General features: G+C 51.5%; 1 protein-coding gene across 2 annotated transcripts; it reads right to left on the bottom strand.

The window, feature by feature from the left end:
• Positions 1 to 1,553: 1,553 nt before the first annotated feature.
• SRM (spermidine synthase) lies at positions 1,554 to 21,834 on the bottom strand. 2 transcript variants are annotated; one of them, XM_077249704.1, is made up of 8 exons: positions 21,549 to 21,683; positions 4,061 to 4,181; positions 3,714 to 3,806; positions 3,452 to 3,605; positions 3,282 to 3,365; positions 3,061 to 3,206; positions 2,655 to 2,777; positions 1,554 to 2,177 (listed from the first exon to the last, which is right to left on the bottom strand). In XM_077249704.1, exons 1-8 carry the CDS (start codon positions 21,680 to 21,682, stop codon positions 2,160 to 2,162), a joined length of 873 nt encoding a protein of 290 aa, XP_077105819.1. In that variant the 5' UTR covers position 21,683; the 3' UTR covers positions 1,554 to 2,159. The 2 variants fall into 2 exon arrangements, with proteins under 2 accessions (XP_077105819.1, XP_077105820.1); XM_077249705.1 differs by lacking the exon at positions 2,655 to 2,777 and having other exon boundaries at positions 21,549 to 21,834.
• Between the last annotated feature and the right edge of the window lie 2 nt (positions 21,835 to 21,836).

Here is a 21,836-nt window from a genome sequence, read left to right as displayed (position 1 = left end):
ATTCCCCAGGTAAAGCCACTTTTGAACCATAAACAGCGGCAGAAGCGCCTGACCTGGGCTACAGAGAAGCAGCACTGGACTGTTGCTAAGTGGTCCCAAGTACTTTTTTCTGATGAAAGCAAATTTTGCATGTCATTCAGAAATCAAGGTGCCAGAGTCTGGAGGAAGACTGGGGAGAAGGAAATGCCAAAATGCCTGAAGTCCAGTGTCAAGTACCCACAGTCAGTGATGGTGTGGGGTGCCATGTCAGCTGCTGGTGTTGGTCCACTGTGTTTCATCAAGGGCAGGGTCAATGCAGCTAGCTATCAGGAGATTTTGGAGCACTTCATGCTTCCATCGGCTGAAATGCTTTATGGAGATGAAGATTTCATTTTTCAGCACGACCTGGCACCTGCTCACAGTGCCAAAACCACTGGTAAATGGTTTACTGACCATGGTATTACTGTGCTCAATTGGCCTGCCAACTCTCCTGACCTGAACCCCATAGAGAATCTGTGGGATATTGTGAAGAGAAAGTTGAGAGACGCAAGACCCAACACTCTGGATGAGCTTAAGGCCGCTATTGAAGCATCCTGGGCCTCCATAACATCTCAGCAGTGTCACAGGCTGATTGCCTCCATGCCACGCCGCATTGAAGCAGTCATTTCTGCCAAAGGATTCCCGACCAAGTATTGAGTGCATAACTGAACATTATTATTTGATGTTTTTTTTGTTTGTTATTAAAAAACACTTTTATTTGATTGGACGGGTGAAATATGCTAATTTATTGAGACAGGTTTTTTGGGTTATCAGGAGTTGTATGCCAAAATCATCAGTATTAAAACAATAAAAGACCTGACAAATTTCAGTTGGTGGATAATGAATCTATAATATATGAAAGTTTAATTGTAATCATTACATTATGGTAAATAATGAAATTTAACACTATATGCTAATTTTTTGAGAAGGACCTGTAATGCCAGCAGGAGGAGTCTGATCAGCTCCAAATTTATTCTGCAGCAGTGCAACGACCCCCAACATCCAGCCACTATCATTAAGAACAATGAATCCTGGGAGTGATGATCCGGCCCTACAAAGCTCTAATCTCACATTATCCTGTCTGTATTGGGTCACATGAAGACAGAAGGATCCACACAAACCTCATACACAGGAGATCTGGGGGAAGTTCTCCAAGATGTTTGTCACAACCTCCTGCAGACATCCTTCATAACCTGTGTACAAGGAGCAAGAAGTGATGGAGGTAATGGGCGGTCACCAGATACTGATCGGATTTACATTTCTCTTTTGTTCATTCATACTAAAACTATTAACCCTTTGTTTTAAACCATTCTGGCTGCGCAGCATTTTATTCTATACCTGCCTAAAACTTTTGCATAGTACTATATAATGCACAATATACACAATACCCACAATGCATCGTACCTCGCACACCACTATACATACAGTCACACATAAAATCACTATACACCGTAATGAAGGACACATCACAGGTGTAACGTATTTCTCCACCTTGGCAGATAATGCAGGATTCAGACGCGACGCAGGAGACTTCATAGATGCAGCCAAGATTTATTATAAATACTTCCCCGGTATAAGGAGCTACCGTCACCCAGATGCAGTAACGACCAGAGGCGGCTGTCGGGATCTGTGACTGCGCCACCTCCACCCCCATATTCCTGCACTTCCATTATCCGACCCTCTTGTGGGCAAGCAGACAGGTATGAAGTACTGCTGCTCGCGGGTGAAGATGTGACCCACCGTTCTGTCCTAAAATGTCAGACATAGCGCAGACGAGCTTCAGCATGGAATAGATATCTGTAACTTACGGGGTAATGATGACATTGGCAATGAAAGGGTTAACAAAACATGGACACTTCCATTAACCCTTGCAGCAGCAGACATTGTATGATAAAGTGAAAGGGACCGCAGCATCTTGCATCAGGAAGGAAGCCATAAGACAAGCGGAGGAAGATGCATGCGGAGAGTAATCCCTTGTACCCATGACGTCCAGGCCTTAAAGGGACAGAGACGAGCGGACAGATCACAGTTTCCAGAACTGGAGTAGAGCCAGGAAGAGCGGCCGGGGTCCTGCACCCACTCACACGGGACGGCAGCTCCTGGCCTCTTCTGAAGAGTCACACGTCACATCTGCCGACTGGTCACACATCGCTGAGAGCCTGACGGAGGAAGGAGGACGAGAACGTGTTGTTAGGAAAGAGACGGATGATCCAAAGACAATTGCAGCCATGAGATCAGACATCAAGAACACGCCTGGACGGAGCACCCTCCGGGGGTGGACCCTGGGGGGTGAATCATACACAAACAGCAGATGCCAGGGGTAGACTCCAACCTGTAGCACATATACAGCTCCGTCAGCAGCCAGACATGCTAAGAGTTGTGGTGCTGCACAGGTCAAAGCCCCCATATAGCACAAAATAAACCATCCTGCTGGAGCAGAGCATAAAAATTCACAGGACGATCCTGCGGCCACGTTGATAGTTTATGCTGCCGGGCCAGAGCTGCCAGACACCTCCGACTGGGCGACGTTCCCAGGACCTGCACTGGTGCCGGCAGATAGGGGAGGCTCGCAGGACTCTGGGGCGGCAGCCATAAACCCGGATCCTGCAAATCTCCTGCTGAACTCTACCGCCCACCTTTCGTGTAAACTCTGGGAGAACGAACGACGCCCGATGAATGTTGGCGTTGTAGTATCTGAGGTTCATCTCGTCCACCTGCTCCTGAGTCAGCGCCCGCACCGGCTCCCGGAAACTGGTGTTCTGCAAAATGGGAAAGAATACTAACACTTGCTCTCCGCTCCATGTGGAGGTGATGACCCCAAATGGGCTGCACTTTAGGACTATCCCCCTTATAACACACATCTGTGTGCTGTGATGTCCGGACCAGGATTCCCCTGACCCCAACGTCACTGCCTTATACAGGACTATGGTGTATTTGGTGTTGGAAGAATCGCAGCTGCTGGGGATGTGTGAATGCGTCCCAATACTCAGGGGGGGAGATGTGAATATCTCTGTAAAGAACTGAACAGGTGGAGCGACTCACAGGGTTTTTGCTGCAGAGCATGAAGCCGATCTGGCCGCTGGGGTAGGTAGGGATGGTGCAGTAGGCGTACTCCACCACGGGGAACAGAGTCTTACAGAACTGGTGCATCTCCTTAATGAGGTCCAGGTGCAGCCACTGACACTCCCCTGAGTAGCAGACAGCAGATGGTTAATGGAGGAATCGTCCGATCACCCAAAGGATCACACATGTCAGACCCTCACCCTGACAGCAGAGGATCCCGCCATCCCTGAGTGCCGTCTTCATCAGCTGATAGTAAGACTCTTTAAAGAGAGACTCTGCAGGACCTGGGACGGAAAACCACAATGAGGAACAGAGGAGAGAGGTTCCAACTCCCCGAAGGGAACCAGAAAAGTTTAAAGCCCGATCTCACCAACAGGGTCGGAGGAGTCCGTAATGATGACGTCGAACGCATCTTGGTTCTGTTTCATGAACTGGAAACCGTCGCCCACGTGTAGAGTGAGTTTAGGGCTGGAGTAGCCTACGGCCATGCCCGGCAGAAACTGCTTGGAGACATTGATGACCTCCTGGAAGGGAAATGTCCCAACTGGTTGGGTCACAACAGCCATATTGGGGGAGAGGGTGTTGTAATCCGAGGAGGGTCCAGACGCAGGTTCTGAGCCCCTGACAATTACCTCATCAATCTCACACTGCACCACAGACTCCACGGACGGGTGCTTCACCACCTCCCGCAGCACCCCCCCATCACCGCCTCCGATGATGAGCACCTGAGAAGGGGAGGAAGAGAGGGTTTGTCAGTCCGCAGACATCTGCCCGGGGGTTGAGGTCCTTCCACTGCCCACTTCCTCCCTATTAGGATTGAGTTGGCACTTGGTATCCACTACAGACAGAACAGACTGGAGGGGAGAGGGGTCTGCTGCAGCCGACACCTTATAGTATTACAGCATGAGCACAAACGAGAGGAGCAGATCTAGGAAGGAGGGGGGGAGGGGGTGTTCCTACTCCCCGGGGGCGCACTTACCTTCTTGGGGTTGGGGTGACTGCACAGTGGGAGGTTTGCAATCATCTCCTGGTAGGAAAACTCGTCTCTCTCCGTGCACTGGATTAACCCATCCAACACCAGCACATTTCCGTACGTCTTGCTGCAAGACAGTCACATGGTACAGATTACCCACCAACCTCAGCTGCAGAATAGGTACATCAGAGAAAAAAGAGAGGGTGCTGCTGATGCAGAGGAAAGAAAGAGGAAGTAGAGGGGGCACCGTTGATGCAGAGAGGAATGAAAGAGAAAAAAGGGGAAAGAAGGAGGCGGAAGGGGGGCGCCTCTGACGCAGAGGATGAAGTGGTGGCATGGTTGACAGGGGGGAGGAGGTGGAAAAAGGGGGCGCCACTGATGCAGAGAGGATAGAAAGGAAGAGCAGGCACTGCTGACAAAGATAGGAAAGAAGGAGGAAGAAGAAGAAGGGGGCACCGCTAATGCAGAGAGGAATGAAAGAGGGGAAAGAAGGAGGCGGAAGAGGGGGGGTGGCTGATGCAGAGAGGAAAGAAAGGAAGAAGAGGGGACGCCGCTGACAAAGGGGGGGGGGAGGAAAGGGTGACGCTGATGCAGAGGCAAGAAAGAAGAAAAGGGGAAAGAAGGAGGCAGAAGATGGGATGCCGCTGATGCAGAGAGGAAAGGAAGAGGGGACGCCACTGACAAAAGGGGGTGGGGTGGAAGAGGGGATGCTTCTGATGCAGAGAAGAAAGAAAGAGCAAGATGAGGCACCGCAGACAAAGAGGAAAGGAAGAGGAAGAAGAGGTGGTGCCGCTGATGCAGAGAGGTAAGAAATTGGAAGAAGAGGGGGTGCTTCTGATGCAATAAAAAAAAAAAAAAAAGAGTTAGAAAAGGGTTGACGCAGATGCAGAGGTAAGAAATGAAATGCGGGGGAGCGGCTGACAAAGGGGGAGAAAAAGATGGAAAAGGGGGTGCTGCTGATGCAGAGATGAAGGAAAGAGGAAGAAGATGAGGCATCGCTGACAAAGAGGGGAAAGGAGGAGGTGGAAGAGGAGGCGCCGCTAATGCGGAAAGGAAGAAGAGGGGACGCCGCCGACAAAGGTGGCGCCGCTGATGCAGAGAGGTAAGAAAGAAGAGGGAAATAAGGAAGCGGAAGAGGGGGCGCAGCTGACCCAGAGAGGAAAGGAAGAAGAGGACGCCACGAACAAAGGAGGGGAAAGAAGGAGGTGAAAGAGGGGGCGCCGCTGATGCAGAGAGGAAGAACAGGGGAAAGAAGGAAGAGGGGGTGCATCTGATGCAGAGACGAAAGAAAGAGGAAGAGGGGACGCGGCTGATGCAGAGAGGAAAGAAAGGAAGAATAGGGGATGCCGCTGATGCAGAAAGGAAAGAAAGGAAGAAGAGGGGACGCCGCTGACAGGGGGGGGGGGGAGAAGGAGGGGGGAGAAGGAGGTGGAAGAAGGGGTGCTGCTGATGCAGACAAGAAAAAGGAGGAAGAAGCGGGGACGCCGCTGATACAGAGAAGAAATTGGAAGAGGGGGAGCGGCTGACAAAGGGGGGAGAAAAAGATGGAAGAGGGGGTGCTGCTGATGCAGAGCAGAAGGAAAGAGGAAGATGAGGCATCGCTGACAAAGAGGGGAAAGGAGGCGCCGCTAATGCAGAAAGGAAGAGGGGATGCCGCCGACAAATGGGGGGGGGGGGAGAGAAGGAGGTGAAAGAGGGGGAGCCGCTGATGCAGAGAGGTAAGAAAGAGGGGAAAGAAGGAAGAGGGGGCGCATCTGATGCAGAGATGAAAGAAAGGAAGAAGAGGGGACGCGGCTATTGCAGAGAGAAAAGAAAGAAGAGATGATGCCACTGATGCAGTGAGGAAAGAAAGAGGAAGAATAGGGGATGCCGCTGATGCAGAGAGGAAAGAAAGGAAGAAGAGGGGACGCCGCTGACAAAGGGGGGAGAAGGAGGTGGAAGAGGGGGTGCTGCTGATGCAGATATGAAAAAGGAGGAAGAATAGGGGACACCGCTGATGCAAAGAGGTAAGAAATTGGAAGAGGGGGGAGCTGCTGACAAAGGGGGGAGAAAAAGATAGAAGAAGGGGTGCTGCTGATGCAAAGAAGGAAAGAGGGAGATGAGGCATTGCTGACAAAGAGGGGAAAGGAGGAGGTGGAAGAGGAGGCTCCGCTAATGCGGAAAGGAAGAAGAGGGGACGCCGCCGACAAAGGGGGGGGGGAAGAAGGAGGTGAAAGAGGGGGCGCCGCTGATGCAGAGAGGTATGAAAGAGGGGAAAGAAGGAAGAGGGGGCGCATCTGATGCAGAGACGAAAGAAAGAGGAAGAAGAGGGGACGCGGCTGATGCAGAGAGAAAAGAAAGAAGAGATAATGCCACTGATGCAGTGAGGAAAGAAAGAGGAAGAATAGGGGATGCTGCTGATGCAGAGAGGAAAGAAAGGAAGAAGAGGGGATGCCGCTGACAAAGGGGGGGAGAAGGAGGTGCTGCTGATGCAGACATGAAAAAGGAGGAAGAGGGGACACCGCTGATGCAGAGAGGTACGAAATTGGAAGAAAAGGGAGAGCGGCTGACAAAAGGGGGGATGCCCCTGATGCAGAGAGGAAAGAAAGGAAGAAGAGGGGACACCACTGACAAAGGGTGGGGAGAGGTGGTGGAAGAGGGGGCGCTGCTAATGCAGAGAAGAAAGAAACAGCAAGATGAGGCACCGCAGACAGAGGGGAAAGGACAAGGTGAAAAAGGGGGAGCCACTGATGCAGAGAAGAATGAAAGAGGAAGAAGAGGGGACGCGGCTGATGCAGAGACAAGAGGAAGAGGTGATGCCGCTGATGCAGAGAGGGAAGAAGAACGGATGCCGCTGACAAAGCGGGGGGAAAGAAGAAGGTGGAAGAGGGGGTGCTGCTGATGCAGACAAGAAAAAAAAAAAGAAAAGGGGTGACGCAGATGCAGAGGTAAGAAATTGAAAGAAAAGGGGGAGCGGCTGACAAAGGGGGGGGGGGAAGGAGGTGGAAGATGGGGTGCTGTTGATGCAGACAAGGAAGAAGAGGGGACGCCGCTGATGCAGAGAAGAAGGAAAGAGGAAGAAGATGAGGCATCACTGACAAAGAGGGGAAAGGAGGAGGTAGAAGAGGAGGCGCCGCTAATGCGGAAAGGAAGAAGAGGGGATGCCAGCGTCAAAGGAGGTGAAAGAGGGCGCCGCTGATGAGGGGAAAGAAGGAAGAGGGGGCGCAGCTGATGCAAAGACGGAAGAAAGAGGAAGAAGAGGGGACGCGGCTGATGCAGAGAGGAAAGAAAGGAAGAAGAGGAGACGCCGCCGACAAAAGGAGGAGGTGGAATAGGGGATACCGCTAATGCAGAAAGGTAAGAAATTGGAAGAGGGGCAGCAGCTGACAAGGGGGGGGGGGGGGGCGGAGATCGAAGAGGGGTTGCTGCTGATGCAGAGAGGAAAGAAAGGAAGAAGAGGGGACGCTGCCAACAAAGGAGGGGAAATAAGGAGGTGAAAGAGGGGGCGCATCTGATGCAGAGACGAAAGAAAGAGCAAGAGGGGACGCGGCTGATGCAGAGAGTAGAGAAAGAAGAGATGATGCCGCTGATGCAGTGAGGAAAGAAAGAGGAAGAATAGGGGATGCCGCTGATGCAGGGAGGAAAGAAAGGAAGAAGAGGGGATGCCACTGACAAAGGGTGGGGGAGGGGAGGTGGAAGAGGGTGTGCTGCTGATGCAGAGAAGAAGGAAGGAGGAAAAAGATGAGTCATCGCTGACAAAGGGGAAAGGAGGAGGTGGTGCAGAAAGGAAAGGAAGAAGACAGGACGCCACCGACAAAGGGGGGGGGGGGAGAAGGAGGTGAAAGAGGAGGCGCTGCTGATGCAGAGACGTAAGGAAGAGGGGAAAGAAGGAAGCGCAAGAGGGGGCGCAGCTGATGCAGACAGGAAAGAAAAGAAGAAGAGGAGACGCCGCCGACAAAGGGGGGGAAAGAAGGAGGTGAAAGAGGCGCAGCTGATGCAGAGACGAAAGACAGGAAGAAGAGGGGATGCCGCTGATGCAGTGAGGAAAGAGGAAGAATAGGGGATGCTGCTGATGCAGAGAGGAGAGGAAGAGGGGACGCCGCTGATGAAGAGGTAAGAAATTGGAAGAGGGGGAGCGGCTGACAAAGGGGGGGAGAAAAAGATGGAAGAGGGGATGCCTCTGATGCAGAGAGGAAAGAAAGGAAGAGGGGACAGCACTGGCAAAGGGTGGCGGGGAGAAGGTGGAAGAGGGGGCGCCACTAATGCAGAGAGGAATGAAAGAGGAAGAGGGGATGCTGCTGATGCAGAGAGGAAAGAGGAATAAGAGGGGATGATAATAATAATAATAATTTTATTTATATAGCGCCAACATATTCCGCAGCGCTTTACAACTTATAGAGGGGACTTGTACAGACAATAGACATTACAGCAAAACAGAAATCACAGTTCAAAACAGATACCAGGAGGAATGAGGGCCCTGCTCGCAAGCTTACAAACTATGAGGAAAAGGGGAGACACGAGAGGTGGATGGTAACAATTGCTTTAGTTATTTGGACCAGCCATAGTGTAAAGGTACCTTCACACGAAACGACTTTACAACGAGAACGACAACGATCCGTGACGTTGCAGCGTCCTGGATAGCGATATCGTTGTGTTTGACACGCAGCAGTGATCTGGATCCTGCTGTGATATCGCTGGTCGTTGATTAAAGTTCAGAACTTTATTTGGTCGTCAGATCGGCGTGTATCGTCGTGTTTGAAAGCAAAAGCAACGATGCCAGCAATCTTAAATATGGAGCTAACGACCTGTGAGAACGATAAGTGCGTCACCGCTACGTCACAGGATCGCTCCTGCGTCGTTCTGGAGCTGCTGTGTTTGACATCTCTACAGCGATGTAAACAGCGACGCTGCAGCGATCGGATTGTTGTCGTTCTCGTTGTAAAGTCGTTTCGTGTGAAGGTACCTTTAGGCTTGGGTGTTCATGCAAAGCTGCATGAACCAGTTAACAGCCTAAGTACAGTATGTAGCAGTACAGACACAGAGGCTATTGACTGCATAAAGTGTATGAGAACATGATGCGAGGAACCTGATTGTTTTTTTGTTTTTTTTATTAGGCCACACAGGGATAGTTAGGTTAATGCGTTGAGGCGGTAGGCCAGTCTGAACAAATGCGTTTTTAGGGCACGCTTAAAACTGTGGGGATTGGGGATTAATCGTATTAACCTAGGTAGTGCATTCCAAAGAATCGGCGCAGCACGTGTAAAGTCTTGGAGACGGGAATGGGAGGTTCTGATTATTGAGGATGCTAACCTGAGGTCATTAGCGGAGCGGAGGGCACGGGTAGGGTGGTAGACTGAGACCAGAGAGGAGATGTAGGGTGGTGCTGAGCCATGGAGTGCTTTGTGGATGAGGGTAGTAGTTTTGTACTGGATTCTGGAGTGGATGGGTAGCCAGTGTAATGACTGGCACAAGGTAGAGGCATCGTTGTAACGGTTGGTGAGGAATATGATCCTGGCAGCAGCATTCAGGACAGATTGGAGCGGGGAGAGTTTGGTAAGAGGGAGGCCGATTAGTAAAGAGTTACAATAGTCCAGACGAGAATGAATAAGTGAGACAGTAAGAGTCGAAAGTAAGAAAAGGGCGAATTCTAGAAATATTTTTGAGATGCAGATAAGAAGAGCGAGCCAGTGATCGGATGTGGGGGGTGAATGAAAGCTCGGAATCAAGGATGACCCCAAGGCAGCGGGCATGTTGCTTGGGAGTAATGGTGGAACCGCACATGGAGATGGCAATGTCAGGCAAAGGTAGGTTAGTAGAGGGAGAGAACACGAGGAGTTCAGTTTTTGACAAGTTCAGTTTCAGATAGAGAGAGGACATTATGTTAGAGACAGCGGTAAGACAATCACTGGTGTTTTCTAAGAAGGTCGGAGTGAAAGCAGGAGAAGAGGTGTATAATTGGGTGTCGTCAGCATAGAGATGGTACTGGAAACCAAATGTACTGATTGTTTGTCCAATAGGGGCAGTATACAAAGAGAAGAGGAGGGGGCCTAGTACTGAGCCTTGAGGAACCCCAACAGTAAGGGGAAGGGGAGAGGAGGAGGAACCAGCAAAACATACAGTGAAGGATCGGTCAGAGAGGTAGGAGGAGAACCAAGAGAGAACGGTGTCCTTGATGCCGATGGAGCCGAGCATAGTGAGGAGGAGCTGATGATCCACAGTGTCGAATGCTGCGGAAAGATCCAAGAGAATTAGCATGGAGTAGTGACCATTAGATTTAGCTGTTAGTAGGTCATTAGAGACTTTAGTGAGGGCAGTTTTAGTAGAGTGTAAAGAGCGGAAGCCAGATTGAAGAAGAGTTAAGGCCCCGTCTCACACAGCGACGCTGCAGCGATACAGACAACGATGCTGATCGCTGCAGCGTCGCTGTTTTGTCGCTGTGTGGTCGCTGGGGAGCTGTCACACAGACAGCTCTCTCCAGCGACCAACGATCAGGGGAACGACTTCGGCATCGTTGAAACTGTCTTTAACGATGCCGAAGTCCCCCTGCAGCACCCGGGTAACCAGGGTAAACATCGGGTTACTAAGCGCAGGGCCGCGCTTAGTAACCCGATGTTTACCCTGGTTACCAAAAAAACAAACACTACATACTCACTATCTGATGTCCGTCAGGTCCCTTGCCGTCTGCTTCCTGCTCTGACTGTGTGCCGCCGTACACTGAGAGCAGAGCGCAGCGGTGACGTCACCGCTGCGCTCTGCTCTCACTGTACGGCACTCAGAGCAGGAAGCAGACGCCAAGGGACCTGACGGGCAACAGATGGTGAGTATGTACTGTTTGTTTTTTTTTACATTTACGCTGGTAACCAGGGTAAACATCGGGTTACTAAGCGCGGCCCTGCGCTTAGTAACCCGATGTTTACCCTGGTTACCAGTGAAGACATCGCTGGATCGGTGTCACACACACCGATTCAGCGATGTCAGCGGGACCTCAACGACCAAAAAAAGGTCCAGGCCATTCCGACACGACCAGCGATCTCGCAGCAGGGGCCTGGTCGCTGGTACGTGTCACACATAGCGAGATCGCTACTGAGGTCGCTGTTGCGTCACAAAACTTGTGACTCAGCAGCGATCTCGCTATGTGAGACGGGGCCTTTATCTGAGAGATAGCGGGTAAGACGGGAGTGGACCAGGCGTTCCAGGAATTTAGAGATGAAGGGAAGATTAGAGACAGGTCTATAATTAGCGGCACAGTTTTGGTCGAGGGAGGGTTTTTTAAGTAATGGATGCATGATGGCATGCTTAAATGAGGAGGGAAAAATACCGGAAGTGAGGGAAAGGTTGAATATTTTTGTTATGTGAGAGGTGACAGCCGGGCAAAGGGACTGGAGGAGATGTGACGGAATGGGGTCACTGGTGCAAGTGGTCGGGCGAGAAGATGCAAGGAGCCTGCTTACTTCTTCTTCTGTAACTGGTTCAAAGTCAGAGAGTGAACTAGATGCAGTGGGGGAAAGAGGACAGTGCCTGGTATGAAGAGATTGGGAGATGATTTGGGATGCCGCTGATGCAGAGGGAAGAAGAGGGGATGCCGCTGACAAAGGGGGGGAAAGAAGGAGGTGGAAAAGGGGGTGCTGCTGATGCAGAGAGGTAAGAAAGAAGAGCGGAAAGAAGGAAGTGGAAGAAGGTGCGCAGCTGATGCAGACAGGAAAGAAAGGAAGAAGAGGGGACGCTGCCAACAAAGGAGGGGAAAGAAGGAGGTGAAAGAGGGGGCGCCGCTGATGCAGAGAGGTAAGAAAGAGGAAGAGGGGAAAGAAGGAAGCAGAAAAGGGGGCGCAGCTGATGCAGAGACGGAAGAGGAAGAAGATGAGCCATCGCTGACAAAGAGGGGAAAGGAGGCGCCGCTAATGCAGAGAGGTAAGAAAGAGGAAGAGGGGAAAGAAGGAAGAGGGGGCGCAGCTGATGCAGAGACGAAAGAGGAAGAATAAAGGATGCAGCTGATGCAGAGAGGAAAGAAAGAGGAAGAACAGGGGAAGCCGCTGACAAAGGGGGGGGGGTGAAGGAGGTGGAAGAGGGGGTGCTGCTGATGCAGACAAGAAAAAAGAGGAAGAAGAGGGGATGCCGCTGATGCAGAGAAGAAAGGAAGAAGAGGGGACGCCACTGACAAAGGGTGAGGGGAGGAGGTGGTGCTGCTGATGCAGAGAAGGAAAGAGGAAGATGAGGCATCGCTGACAAAGGGGAAAGGAGGAGGTGGAAGAGGGGACGCAGCTGATGTAAAGAGGAGATGCACCTGATGCAGAGAGGGAAGAAGAGGGGATGCCGCTGACAAAGGGGTGAAAGAAGGAGGTGGAAGGGGGTGCTGCTGATGCAGACAAGAAAAAAAAAAAAAAAAGGAAGAAAAGGGGTGACGCAGATGCAGAGTGTAAGAAATTGGAAGAAGGGGACCGGCTGACAAAGGGGGGAAGAAGAAGATGGAAGAGGGGGTGCTGCTGATGCAGAGAAGGAAAGAGGAAGAAGATGAGGCATTGCTGACAGAGGGGAAAGGAGGAGGTGGAAGAGGAGGCGCCGCTAATGCGGAAAGGAAGAGGGGACGCCAGCGACAAAGGAGGTGAAAGAGGGAGCGCCGCTGATGTAGAGAGGTAAGATAGAGGAAGAAGAGGGGAAAGACGAGGGCGCAGCTGATGCAGAGACGGAAGAAGAAGGGACACCGCTGATGCAGAGAGGAATGAAAGAGGAAGAGATGATGCCGCTGATGCAGTGAGGAAAGAAAGAGGAAGAAGAGGGGAAAGAAGGACGAGGGGGCGCAGCTGATGCAGAGATGGAAGAAGAGGGAACGCCGCCGACAAAGGGGGGAAAGAAGGAGGTGGAAGACGGGGTGCTGCTGATGCAGACAAGAAAGAAGAGGGGACGCCGCTGATGCAGAGAGGTAAGAAACTAGAAGAGGGGGAGCAGCTGACAAAGGGGGTCGGAGAAAAAGATGGAAGAGGGGGTGCTGCTGATGCAGAGGAGAAGGAAAGAGGAAGAAGAGGCATCGCTGACAAAGAGGGGAAAGGAGGAGGTGGAAGAGGAGAAGCCACTAATGCAGACAGGTAAGGAAGAGGGGACGCCGCTGATGCAGAGAGGTAAGAAACAAAGAGGGGGAGCAGCTGACAAAGAGGAAAGGAGGAGGTGGAAGAGGGGACGCCGCTGATGCAGAGAGGTAAGAAAGGAAGAAGAGGGGACGCAGCCAACAAAGTAGGGGAAAGAAGGACGTGAAAGAGGGGGCGCTGCTGATGCAGAGAGGTAAGAAAGAAGAAGAGGGGAAAGAAGGAAGAGGGGGCGCAGCTGATGCAGAGGAAAGAAAGGAAGAAGAGGGGACGCCACTGTCAACGGGGGGGGGGGGGGGGGTGGAGAAAGAGGTGAAAGAGGGGGCGCCGCTGATGCAGAGACGAAAGGAAGAGGAGGAGATCTCGCTGATGCAGTGAGGAAAGAAAGAGGAAGAATAAAGGATGCCGCTGATGCAAAGAGGAAAGGAAGAGGGGACGCCGCTGACAAAGGGGGGGGGAGAAAGAGGTGGAAAAGGGGGTGCTGCTGATGCAGACAAGAAAAAAATAGGAAGAGGGGAAGCCGCTGATGCAGAGAGGTAAGAAATTGGAAGAAGTGGGGGAGCGGCTGACAAAGGGGGGAGAAAAAGATGGGAGAGGGGATGCCGCTGATGCAGAGAGGAAAGGAAAAAGAGGACGCCACTGACAAAGGGTGGGGGGAGGAGGTGGAAGAGGGGGTGCTGCTGATGCAGAGAAGAAGGAAAGAGGAAGATGAGGCATTGCTGACAAAGGGGAAAGGAGGAGGTAGAAGAGGGGACGCCGCTGATGCAGAGAGGGAAGAAGAGGGGATGCTGCTGACAAAGGGGGGAAAAAAGGAGGTGGAAGAGGGGGTGCTGCTGATGCAGACAAGAAAAAAAAGAGGAAGAAAAGGGGTGACGCAGATGCAGAGGTAAGAAATGAAAGAAGAGGGGGAGAAAAAGATGGAAGAGGGGGTGCTGCTGATGAAGAGAAGGAAAGCGGAAGAAGATGAGGCATCGCTGACAAAGAGGGGAAAGGAGGAGGTGAAAGAGGGGGCGCCGCTGATGCAAAGATAAGAAAGAGGAAGAGGGGAAAGAAGGAAGAGGGGGTGCATCTGATGCAGAGACGAAAGAAAGAGGAAGAAGAGGAGGCACAGCTGATGCAGAGAAGAAAGGAAGAGGGGATGCCGCTGATGCAGTGAGGAAAGAAAGAGGAAGAATAAAGGATGCCGCTGATGCAGAGAGATAAGAAAATGGAAGAAGAGAGAGAGCGGCTGACAAAGGGGGGAGAAAAAAATGGGAGAGGGGATGCCGCTGATGCAGAGAGGAAAGAAAGGAAGAAGAGGGGACGCCACTGACAAAGGGTGGGGGGAGGAGGTGGAAGAGGGGGTGCTGCTGATGCAGAGAAGAAGGAAAGAGGAAGATGAGGCATTACTGACAAAGGGGAAAGGAGGAAGTGGAAGAGGGGACGCCGCTGATGCAGAGAGGAATGAAAGAGGAAGAAGAGGGGATGCCGCCGACAAAGGAGGTGAAAGAGGGGGCGCCGCTGATGCTGAAAGGAAAGGAAGAAGAGATGATGCCGCTGATGCAGTGAGGAAAGAAAGAGGAAGAATAGGGGTGACGCAGATGCAAGCAATGAAAGAAGTGGGGGAAGAAAAGATGGAAGAGGGGGTGCATCTGATGCAGACAAGAAAAAGGAAGAAGCGGGCTCGCCACTGATGCAGAGAGGCAAGAAATTGGAAGAGGGGGAACGGCTGACAAAAGGGGGGAGAAAAAGATGGAAGAGGGGGTGCTGCTGATGCAGAGAAAAAGGAAAGAGGAAGTAGATGAGGCATCGCTGACAAAGAGGGGAAAGGTGGTGGTGAAAGGGGGCGCCGCTGATACAGAGAGGTGAGGAAGAGGGGAAAGAAGGAAGCGGAAGAGGGGGCCGCAGCTTATGCAGACAGGAAAGAAAGGAAGAAGAGGACGCCGCCGACAAAGGGGGAAGGGGGAGAAGGAGGTGAAAGAGAGGGCGCCGCTGATGCAGAGACGAAAGAAAGAGGAAGACGGTAAAGGAGGAAGAAGGGGCGCAGCTGATGCAGAGACGAAAGAAAGAGGAATTGGAGAGGATGCCGCTGATGCAGTGAGGAAAGAAAGAGCTAGAATAAGGGATGACGCTGATGCAGAGGGAAGAGGGGACGCCGCTGACAAAGGGTAAGAAGAAGGTGGAAGAGGGGGTGCTGCTGATGCAGACAAGAAAAAAGAGGAAGATGAGGGGACGCCGCTGATGCAGAGAGGTAAGAAATTGGAAGAGGGGCAGCGGCTGACAAAGTGTGGGGAGGGGGGGAAGGAGGTGGAAGAGGAGGCGCTGACGCAGAGAAGAAAAAGAGAAGAGGGGAGAGAAGGTGGTGGAAGAGGGGCGCCGCTGATACAGAGAGGAAAGAAAGAGGAAGAAGAGGAGAAAGAAGGAGGTGGAAGAGGGGGAGCTGCTGATGCAGAGAAGAAAAAAAGGAAGAAGAAAAGGGGACGACGCAGAGGCAGAGAGGCAAAAAGAAAGAAGAGGGGTGCGGAAAGAAGGTGGTGTAAGAGGGGAGTTGCTGATGCAGAGAAGAAACGGGGGTAATGGAGAGAGAAATGAAAGAGGATGCTGCTGAGGTAGGTGCGTGGCTGACAAAGGGGGGGGAAAGGTGGAAGAGGGTGCTGCTGATGCAGAGAAGAGGGAGAAGATGAGGCATCGCTAACAGGGCAAAGGAGGAGGTGGAAGAGGAGGCGTCACTAATGCAGAGAGGAAAGAAAGGAAGAAAAGGGGACGCCGCCAACAAAGGGGGGAAAGAAGGAGGTGAAAGAAGGGGCGCCGCTGAAGCAGAGGTAAGAAAGAGGAAGAGGGGAAAGAAGGAAGTGAGGGCGCAGCTGATGCAGAATGGAAAGAGGAAAAGGGGGTGACAGAAGAGGAGGGGGCGCTGCTGAAGCAGAGGGAATAAAGAGGAAGAAGAGGGGGCGATGCAGAGAGGAATGAAAGAGGAAGAAGGGATGCCGCTCACAAAGGGGGAAAAGGAGGTGGAAGGGAGCGCTGCTGATGTAGAGAGAATAGAAATAAGATGGGAAAGGAGACGGAAGAGGGGGGAAAGGAGGTGGATGAGGGGGCACTGCTGATGCAGAGAATTAGAAAAGGGGGCGATGCAGAGAGGAATGAAAGATGGAGTAAAGGGTGCCATGCAGATGCAGAGAGGAATAAAACAGGAAGAAGAGGGGCTACAAGGAGACTGACGAGGGGGCGCTGTGAATGCAGAGAATAGTGAAGAAGAGGGAAACGAAGGAGGAAGAAGAGGGGGCGTCGCTGATGCAGAGAGGAAAGAAAGAAGGAGGCAGAAGAGGGGTGAGGCAGATGCAGAGAGGAATGAAAGAGGAAGAAAGGACGACGCTAACAAAGGGGGAAAGAATGAGACGGAAGATGGGGTGCCGCTGATGCAGAGAGGAATTAAAGATGAGGGGAAAGAAGGCAGTGAAAGAAGGCGCCACTGATGCAGAGAGGAAAGAAAGAGGAGGAAGAGGGGATGCTGCTGATGCAGAGTACTAGTAAATTAGGGAGACAAAATAGGGTCTTATCTTCAGATTAAGTGCGTCCATCAGGTTTAAACAGGGATCTGCTCACCTGATGGTGTAAAGCAAAAGCATGTGCGTATCAGCTGCTGCAGATCCACGGGCCGCCCATGCGACCTCAGAGACCTTGTACAGGATAGTTTGTGGATTTAGTCCACGCTGCCACAATAATAGATTCGAATGTAATGAAAAACTCTGGTGGTTTATTCAATGCGTTTCAAGGTCTATCTGACCCCTTCATCAGCAAAATACCACAAAGACATACCTTTGTATATTATCCTGATGAAGGGGTCAGATAGACCTTGAAACGCATTGAATAAACCACCAGAGTTTTTCATTACATTCAAATCTGTATTATTGTGGCAGCGTGGACTTAAACAACAAACTATCCTGTACAACGTCGCTGATGCAGAGAGGAAAGAAAGAGGAAGAAGAGGGGACCCCGCTGATGCAGAGAGGTAAGAAAGTGAAAGAAGAGGGCGCGGCTGACGGGGGGGGGGGGAGAAGGCAGTGGAAGAGGTGCGCCACTGATGCAGAGAGGAAAGAAAGAGGAAGAAGAGGGGAAAGGAGGGGGCGCTGCTGATGCAGAAAGGAAAGAAAGAGGAAGAAGAGGGGAAAGGAGGGGGCGCTGCTGATGCAGAAAGGAAAGAAAGAGGAAGAAGCGGGGACCCCGCTGATCAGAGAGGTAAGAAAGTGAAAGAGGGCGCGGCTGACAATGGGGGGGGGGGGGAGAAGGAAGTGGAAGAGGGTGCTGCTGATGCAGAGAAGAAAAAAAAAAAGAGGTAGATGAAAAGGAGGCGACGCTGATGCAGAGAGGTGAGAAAGAAGGGGCGCGGCTGATGCAGAAAAGAAAGAAAGATGAGGGGGAAAAAGGAGCAACAGATGCAGAGACGAATAAAAGAGGAGGGGGCGCCACTGATGCTGGTGAGAAATAATGAGGAAGAAAAGGGGAAAGAAAGAGGACGCCACTGATGCAGAGAGGAAAGAAAGGAAGAATAGGGGAAAGGAGGGGGCGCCTCTGATGCAGAGAGGAAAGATAGGAAAAAGAGGGGAAAGAGGAAGAAGGGACACCGCTGACAAAGGGAGGGAAAGAAGGAGGTGTAACGGGCTGCTGCTAATGCAGAGAAGAAAAAAAAAAAGAAAAGGGAGCGACGCAGATGCAGAGAGGAATGAAAGAGGAAGAAAAGGGGACACCGCTCGCTGATGCAGAAAGGTAAGAAATTGGAAGAAGAGGGGGAGCAGCTGACAAAGGGGGTTGGGAGGAGGTGGAAGAGGGGAAACGGCTGATGTAGAGAAGAAAAAAAAAGGAAGACGGAGAGGTGGAAAAGGGGGCGCTGCTGATGCAGAGAGGAATGAAAGAGGAAGAAGAGGGGAATGAAGGAGGCATAAGAGGGGGTGCTGCTGATGGAGAGGAAAGAAAGGAAGAAGAGGGGAAAGAAGGAAGTGGAAGAGGGTGCCACTGATGCAGAGCGCAAAGAGGAAGAAGAGGGGAAAGGAGGTGGCGGAAATGGGGCCGCCACTGATGCAAAGAGGAAAGAAAGAGGAAGAATAGCAGGTGCCGCTGACAAAGAGGGGGAAGAAGAGGGGGCGCCGCTGATGCAGCAAGGAATGAAAGAAGAGGGGAAAGAAGGAGGCGGAAGAGGGGGGAGCTGCTGATGCAGAGAGGAATGAAAGGAAGAAGAGGGGACTACGCAGATGCAGAGAGGAAAGAAAATCGGAAGGAGGCGGAAGAGGGGGCGCCGCTGATGCAGAAAGAAGAGGGGATGCTGCTGATGCAGGGAGGAAAGAAAGGAAGAATAGCAGGCGCCGCTGACAAAGGGGAAAGAAGGAAGAAAAGGGGGCGCCACTGATGCAGCAAGGAAAGAGAGTTGGAAGAGGGGGCTATGCAGATGCAGAGAGGAAGGGGAAGAGGGGGCAACGCAGATGCAAAGGAACATTTATTTTTATTGTTTGCTTTTCCTTTTTTTCACATTTTTTTATAATTTTGATTCCTTGTTTTTCAATTTGTACATTTTATTTTGTGTTATTGTTTTTTTATAATTTTTTTGCAGCTATTTAACATGCCCCACAGACATGTATATTGTACATATTTCTTTAATTATTTTAATTTCACCTTTTCTGTTCATCTTATGGCCCAACCTTTTTAATAACATGCACTCTTGTTCTCAGTCTACATTTAGGAACCGCCTGCAGGATTCTCTCTTTCTTTCCTCACTCTTTTGCACCATCTGTTAGACTGCATCAGTATTTTGACCCCTGTACACTTTGATTTCTTCAGTCTCTCCTTGGTCTCCCAGGAGCTGCGCATGCGCCTTTTCCACCTTTGGTCCCTATGCGTCACGGATTCTGGCAACCGACACACTGGGGCAGAGATGTCTGCCCATTCTGCAATCACACGTCCCTCATGTGACTTCCGGTTCCCGTCCCTGGCTGCTGGTGCACACAGTGATCACTAATGATGAAGGTGTTTAAAACTGTTTTTGACTACCAGTTTCACTTCCCCTGACGAAGCCGTTCAGGTAACGGCGATACATGTGGGCTACTTGACTTTTCGCTTTCCCCCTGCTCCTTTTCTCCTGTCACGGACGGGTTCCAGGTGGCCTCCTGCTTCTGCAGGGCTCATATTCAGTCTGGCTAGGTGGTACTGCAGCACCTGTGTCTTGATTTCTATCTGTACTTTGAGCCTGTCTTGCAACCTGCAGGGCATGTACTACCTAGATTAGTGAGGTTTGTTGCCTTTAGTTATTTAGGGTGCTGCCTGGTTCATTATATTATATGATATGGCTCTATATACATTTAAAGGGATAAGCATCCTGTGTACCACACATTAGGACTCTAATTATTTCAGCCAGTGTATCTCGCTGCACAATTGTATGTCATGTTGTATGTATTAGGGGCATGTTTTTTCTTAACGGTCACCTTGTGGTTTATATATCGCATGGGGGGGGGACATACATGGTTTTAATTATGTTTTAACGCTGATGTGTTAATAAAGTTTTTTTCCCTTTTAATATATTATTGGTGTAGTGATGAGCGAATATACTCGTTACTCGAGACTTCCCGAGCATTTTTTAGTGCTCGGAGTTTTAGTTTTTAGCGCCGCAGCTGCATGATTTACATCTGTTAGCCAGCATAAGTACATGTGGGGGTTGACTGGTTGCTAGGGAACCCCCACATGTACTTATGCTGGCTAACAGATGTAAATCATTCAGCTGCGGCACTAAAAAATACTCGGAGGACACCCGAGCGTGCTCGGGAAATCTCGAGTAACGAGCATATTCGCTCATCACTAGCGGTGTGCATAACCTACAGTGGGTCCTTTCTCTCTTTTGCAAATTTAGAGGAAGAAGAGGGGACACCGCTGATGTTTAAAGAAAAGAGGAAGAAGAAGAGGGGAAAGATCCTTCCTTTCCCTCTTCTTCCTCTTTCCTTTCAACATCAGCGGCATCCCCTCTTTTGAAGAGGTGGAAGAAAGAGGAAGTGCTGCTGACAGAGGGGAAAGGAGGAGGAAGATGAGGGGGCGCTGCTGATGCAGAGAGGAAAGAGGAAGAAGAGGGGAAAGAAGGAGCTGGAAGAGGGCGCCGCTGATGCAGAGATGAAAGGAGGAGGAGGCGCCGCTGACGGGAAAGGAGGAAGAAAATGAGGGGGCGCTGCTGATGCAGAGGAAAGAAAGGAAGAAGAGGGGTAAGAAGGAGGTGTATGAGGGGGCGCTGCTGATACAAAGAAAGAAAGAGGAAGAAGAGGAGGCGCCGTGGATGCAGAGAGGAAAGAAAAAAACGAAGAAGAGGGGAAAGAAGGAGGTGGAAGAGGAGGCGCCGCTGATGCAGAGAGCAAAGAAAAAAAACAAAGGGGAAAGAAGGAGGTGGAAGAGGGGGAGCCGCTGATACAAAGAGAAAAAGTTAGGCTTCTTTCACACTAGCGTCGGGCTCGGCCCGTAGCTGTGCGTCGGGCCGACGTTAGCGTTGTCTCCGCCGCACAACGGGGGCAGCGGATGCATTTTTCCAGCGCATCCGCTGCCCCATTGTGAGGTGCGGGGAAGTGGGGGCGGAGTTCCGGCCACGCATGCGCGGTCGGAAAAAGCGGACCGTCGTGAGCAAAAAACGTTACATGTAGCGTTTTTTGCTCCCGACGGTCCGCCACAGCACGGCGCATCCGTCGCACGACGGGTGCGACGTGTGGCAATCCGTCACAATGCGTCGCTTCATATTAATCAATGGTGAAAAAACGCATCCTGCAAACACTTTTGCAGGATGCGTTTTTTCGGCAAGACGACGCATTGTGACGGAATGCAGTTAACGCTAGTGTGAAAGTAGCCTTAGAAGAGTAGGCGCCACTGACAAAAGGGGGGAAAGAAAAATGAAGAAGAGAGTGCACTGCTGACAGAGGAAAAGGGAGGGGGCACCGAAGATGAAGAGGAGGAAGAAGAGGGGGCGCCACTGATCACAGGAGCAGTAGACGCTGCGGTTCTTGTGGTGAATCTGTGCGGCTGCTGCAGTTATTACAGACTGACCGGCAGTTCGGACTTGTTACACTGGGGAGAGACTACAGAACCTGCTAGAACTGCACAGAATACCGAACCGCTGAGAACACTACAACTCCCAGCATACCTGCTCACACCCTGATGGGAGGAGTTGTCCCTCAGCACTCAGTTTGTGTGATGCCCTGCCTGAACACGTGCAGCAGAAGCTACAACCCCCAACATCAGCTGACAGCTACAGATCAGCGCTGCGCAGACTATGGCGCTCTGGCCTTTACAGGACTACAGATCCCAGCGTGTCCGCGCACAGATGAATGCTGGGAGTCGTAGTCCTGCAACAGCTGTCGGCCCCTCAGTGGCACATTGTCCTGCGGCTGTAGAACGTAGTACCGAGGACACGTGACCCGGGGGCAGGTGCAGCTCCTCACCTCCTGAACACTAGGATCTCCTGGAAGGCGGACTTGTGGTGGTGCAGCACCTCCTCCACCTGCAGCGACATCGCCTGCCCCGGCCACAAGCTGCACGTCTCCCGGAACCAGCCATCCCGGATCTGCAGCTCCATAGCGGCTCCCTGAGCGGTGCACGGCGCACACTAACCTGTTGTGCGCAACGTGCATGACAGTGACCAATCAAGACGCACTAGGGCGGGGTCACACGACTGTTAGACTAGGGTGACTCGCCACGTGGTGCTAGTGAGACCTAGACTCACATCGCTG

Source organism: Ranitomeya variabilis, chromosome 4, assembly GCF_051348905.1.
Source record: "Ranitomeya variabilis isolate aRanVar5 chromosome 4, aRanVar5.hap1, whole genome shotgun sequence".
Classification (NCBI taxonomy): Eukaryota; Metazoa; Chordata; class Amphibia; order Anura; family Dendrobatidae; genus Ranitomeya; species Ranitomeya variabilis.
Note: the sequence above shows the minus strand (reverse complement) of the source record. Positions and strands in the feature narration are given on the sequence as shown.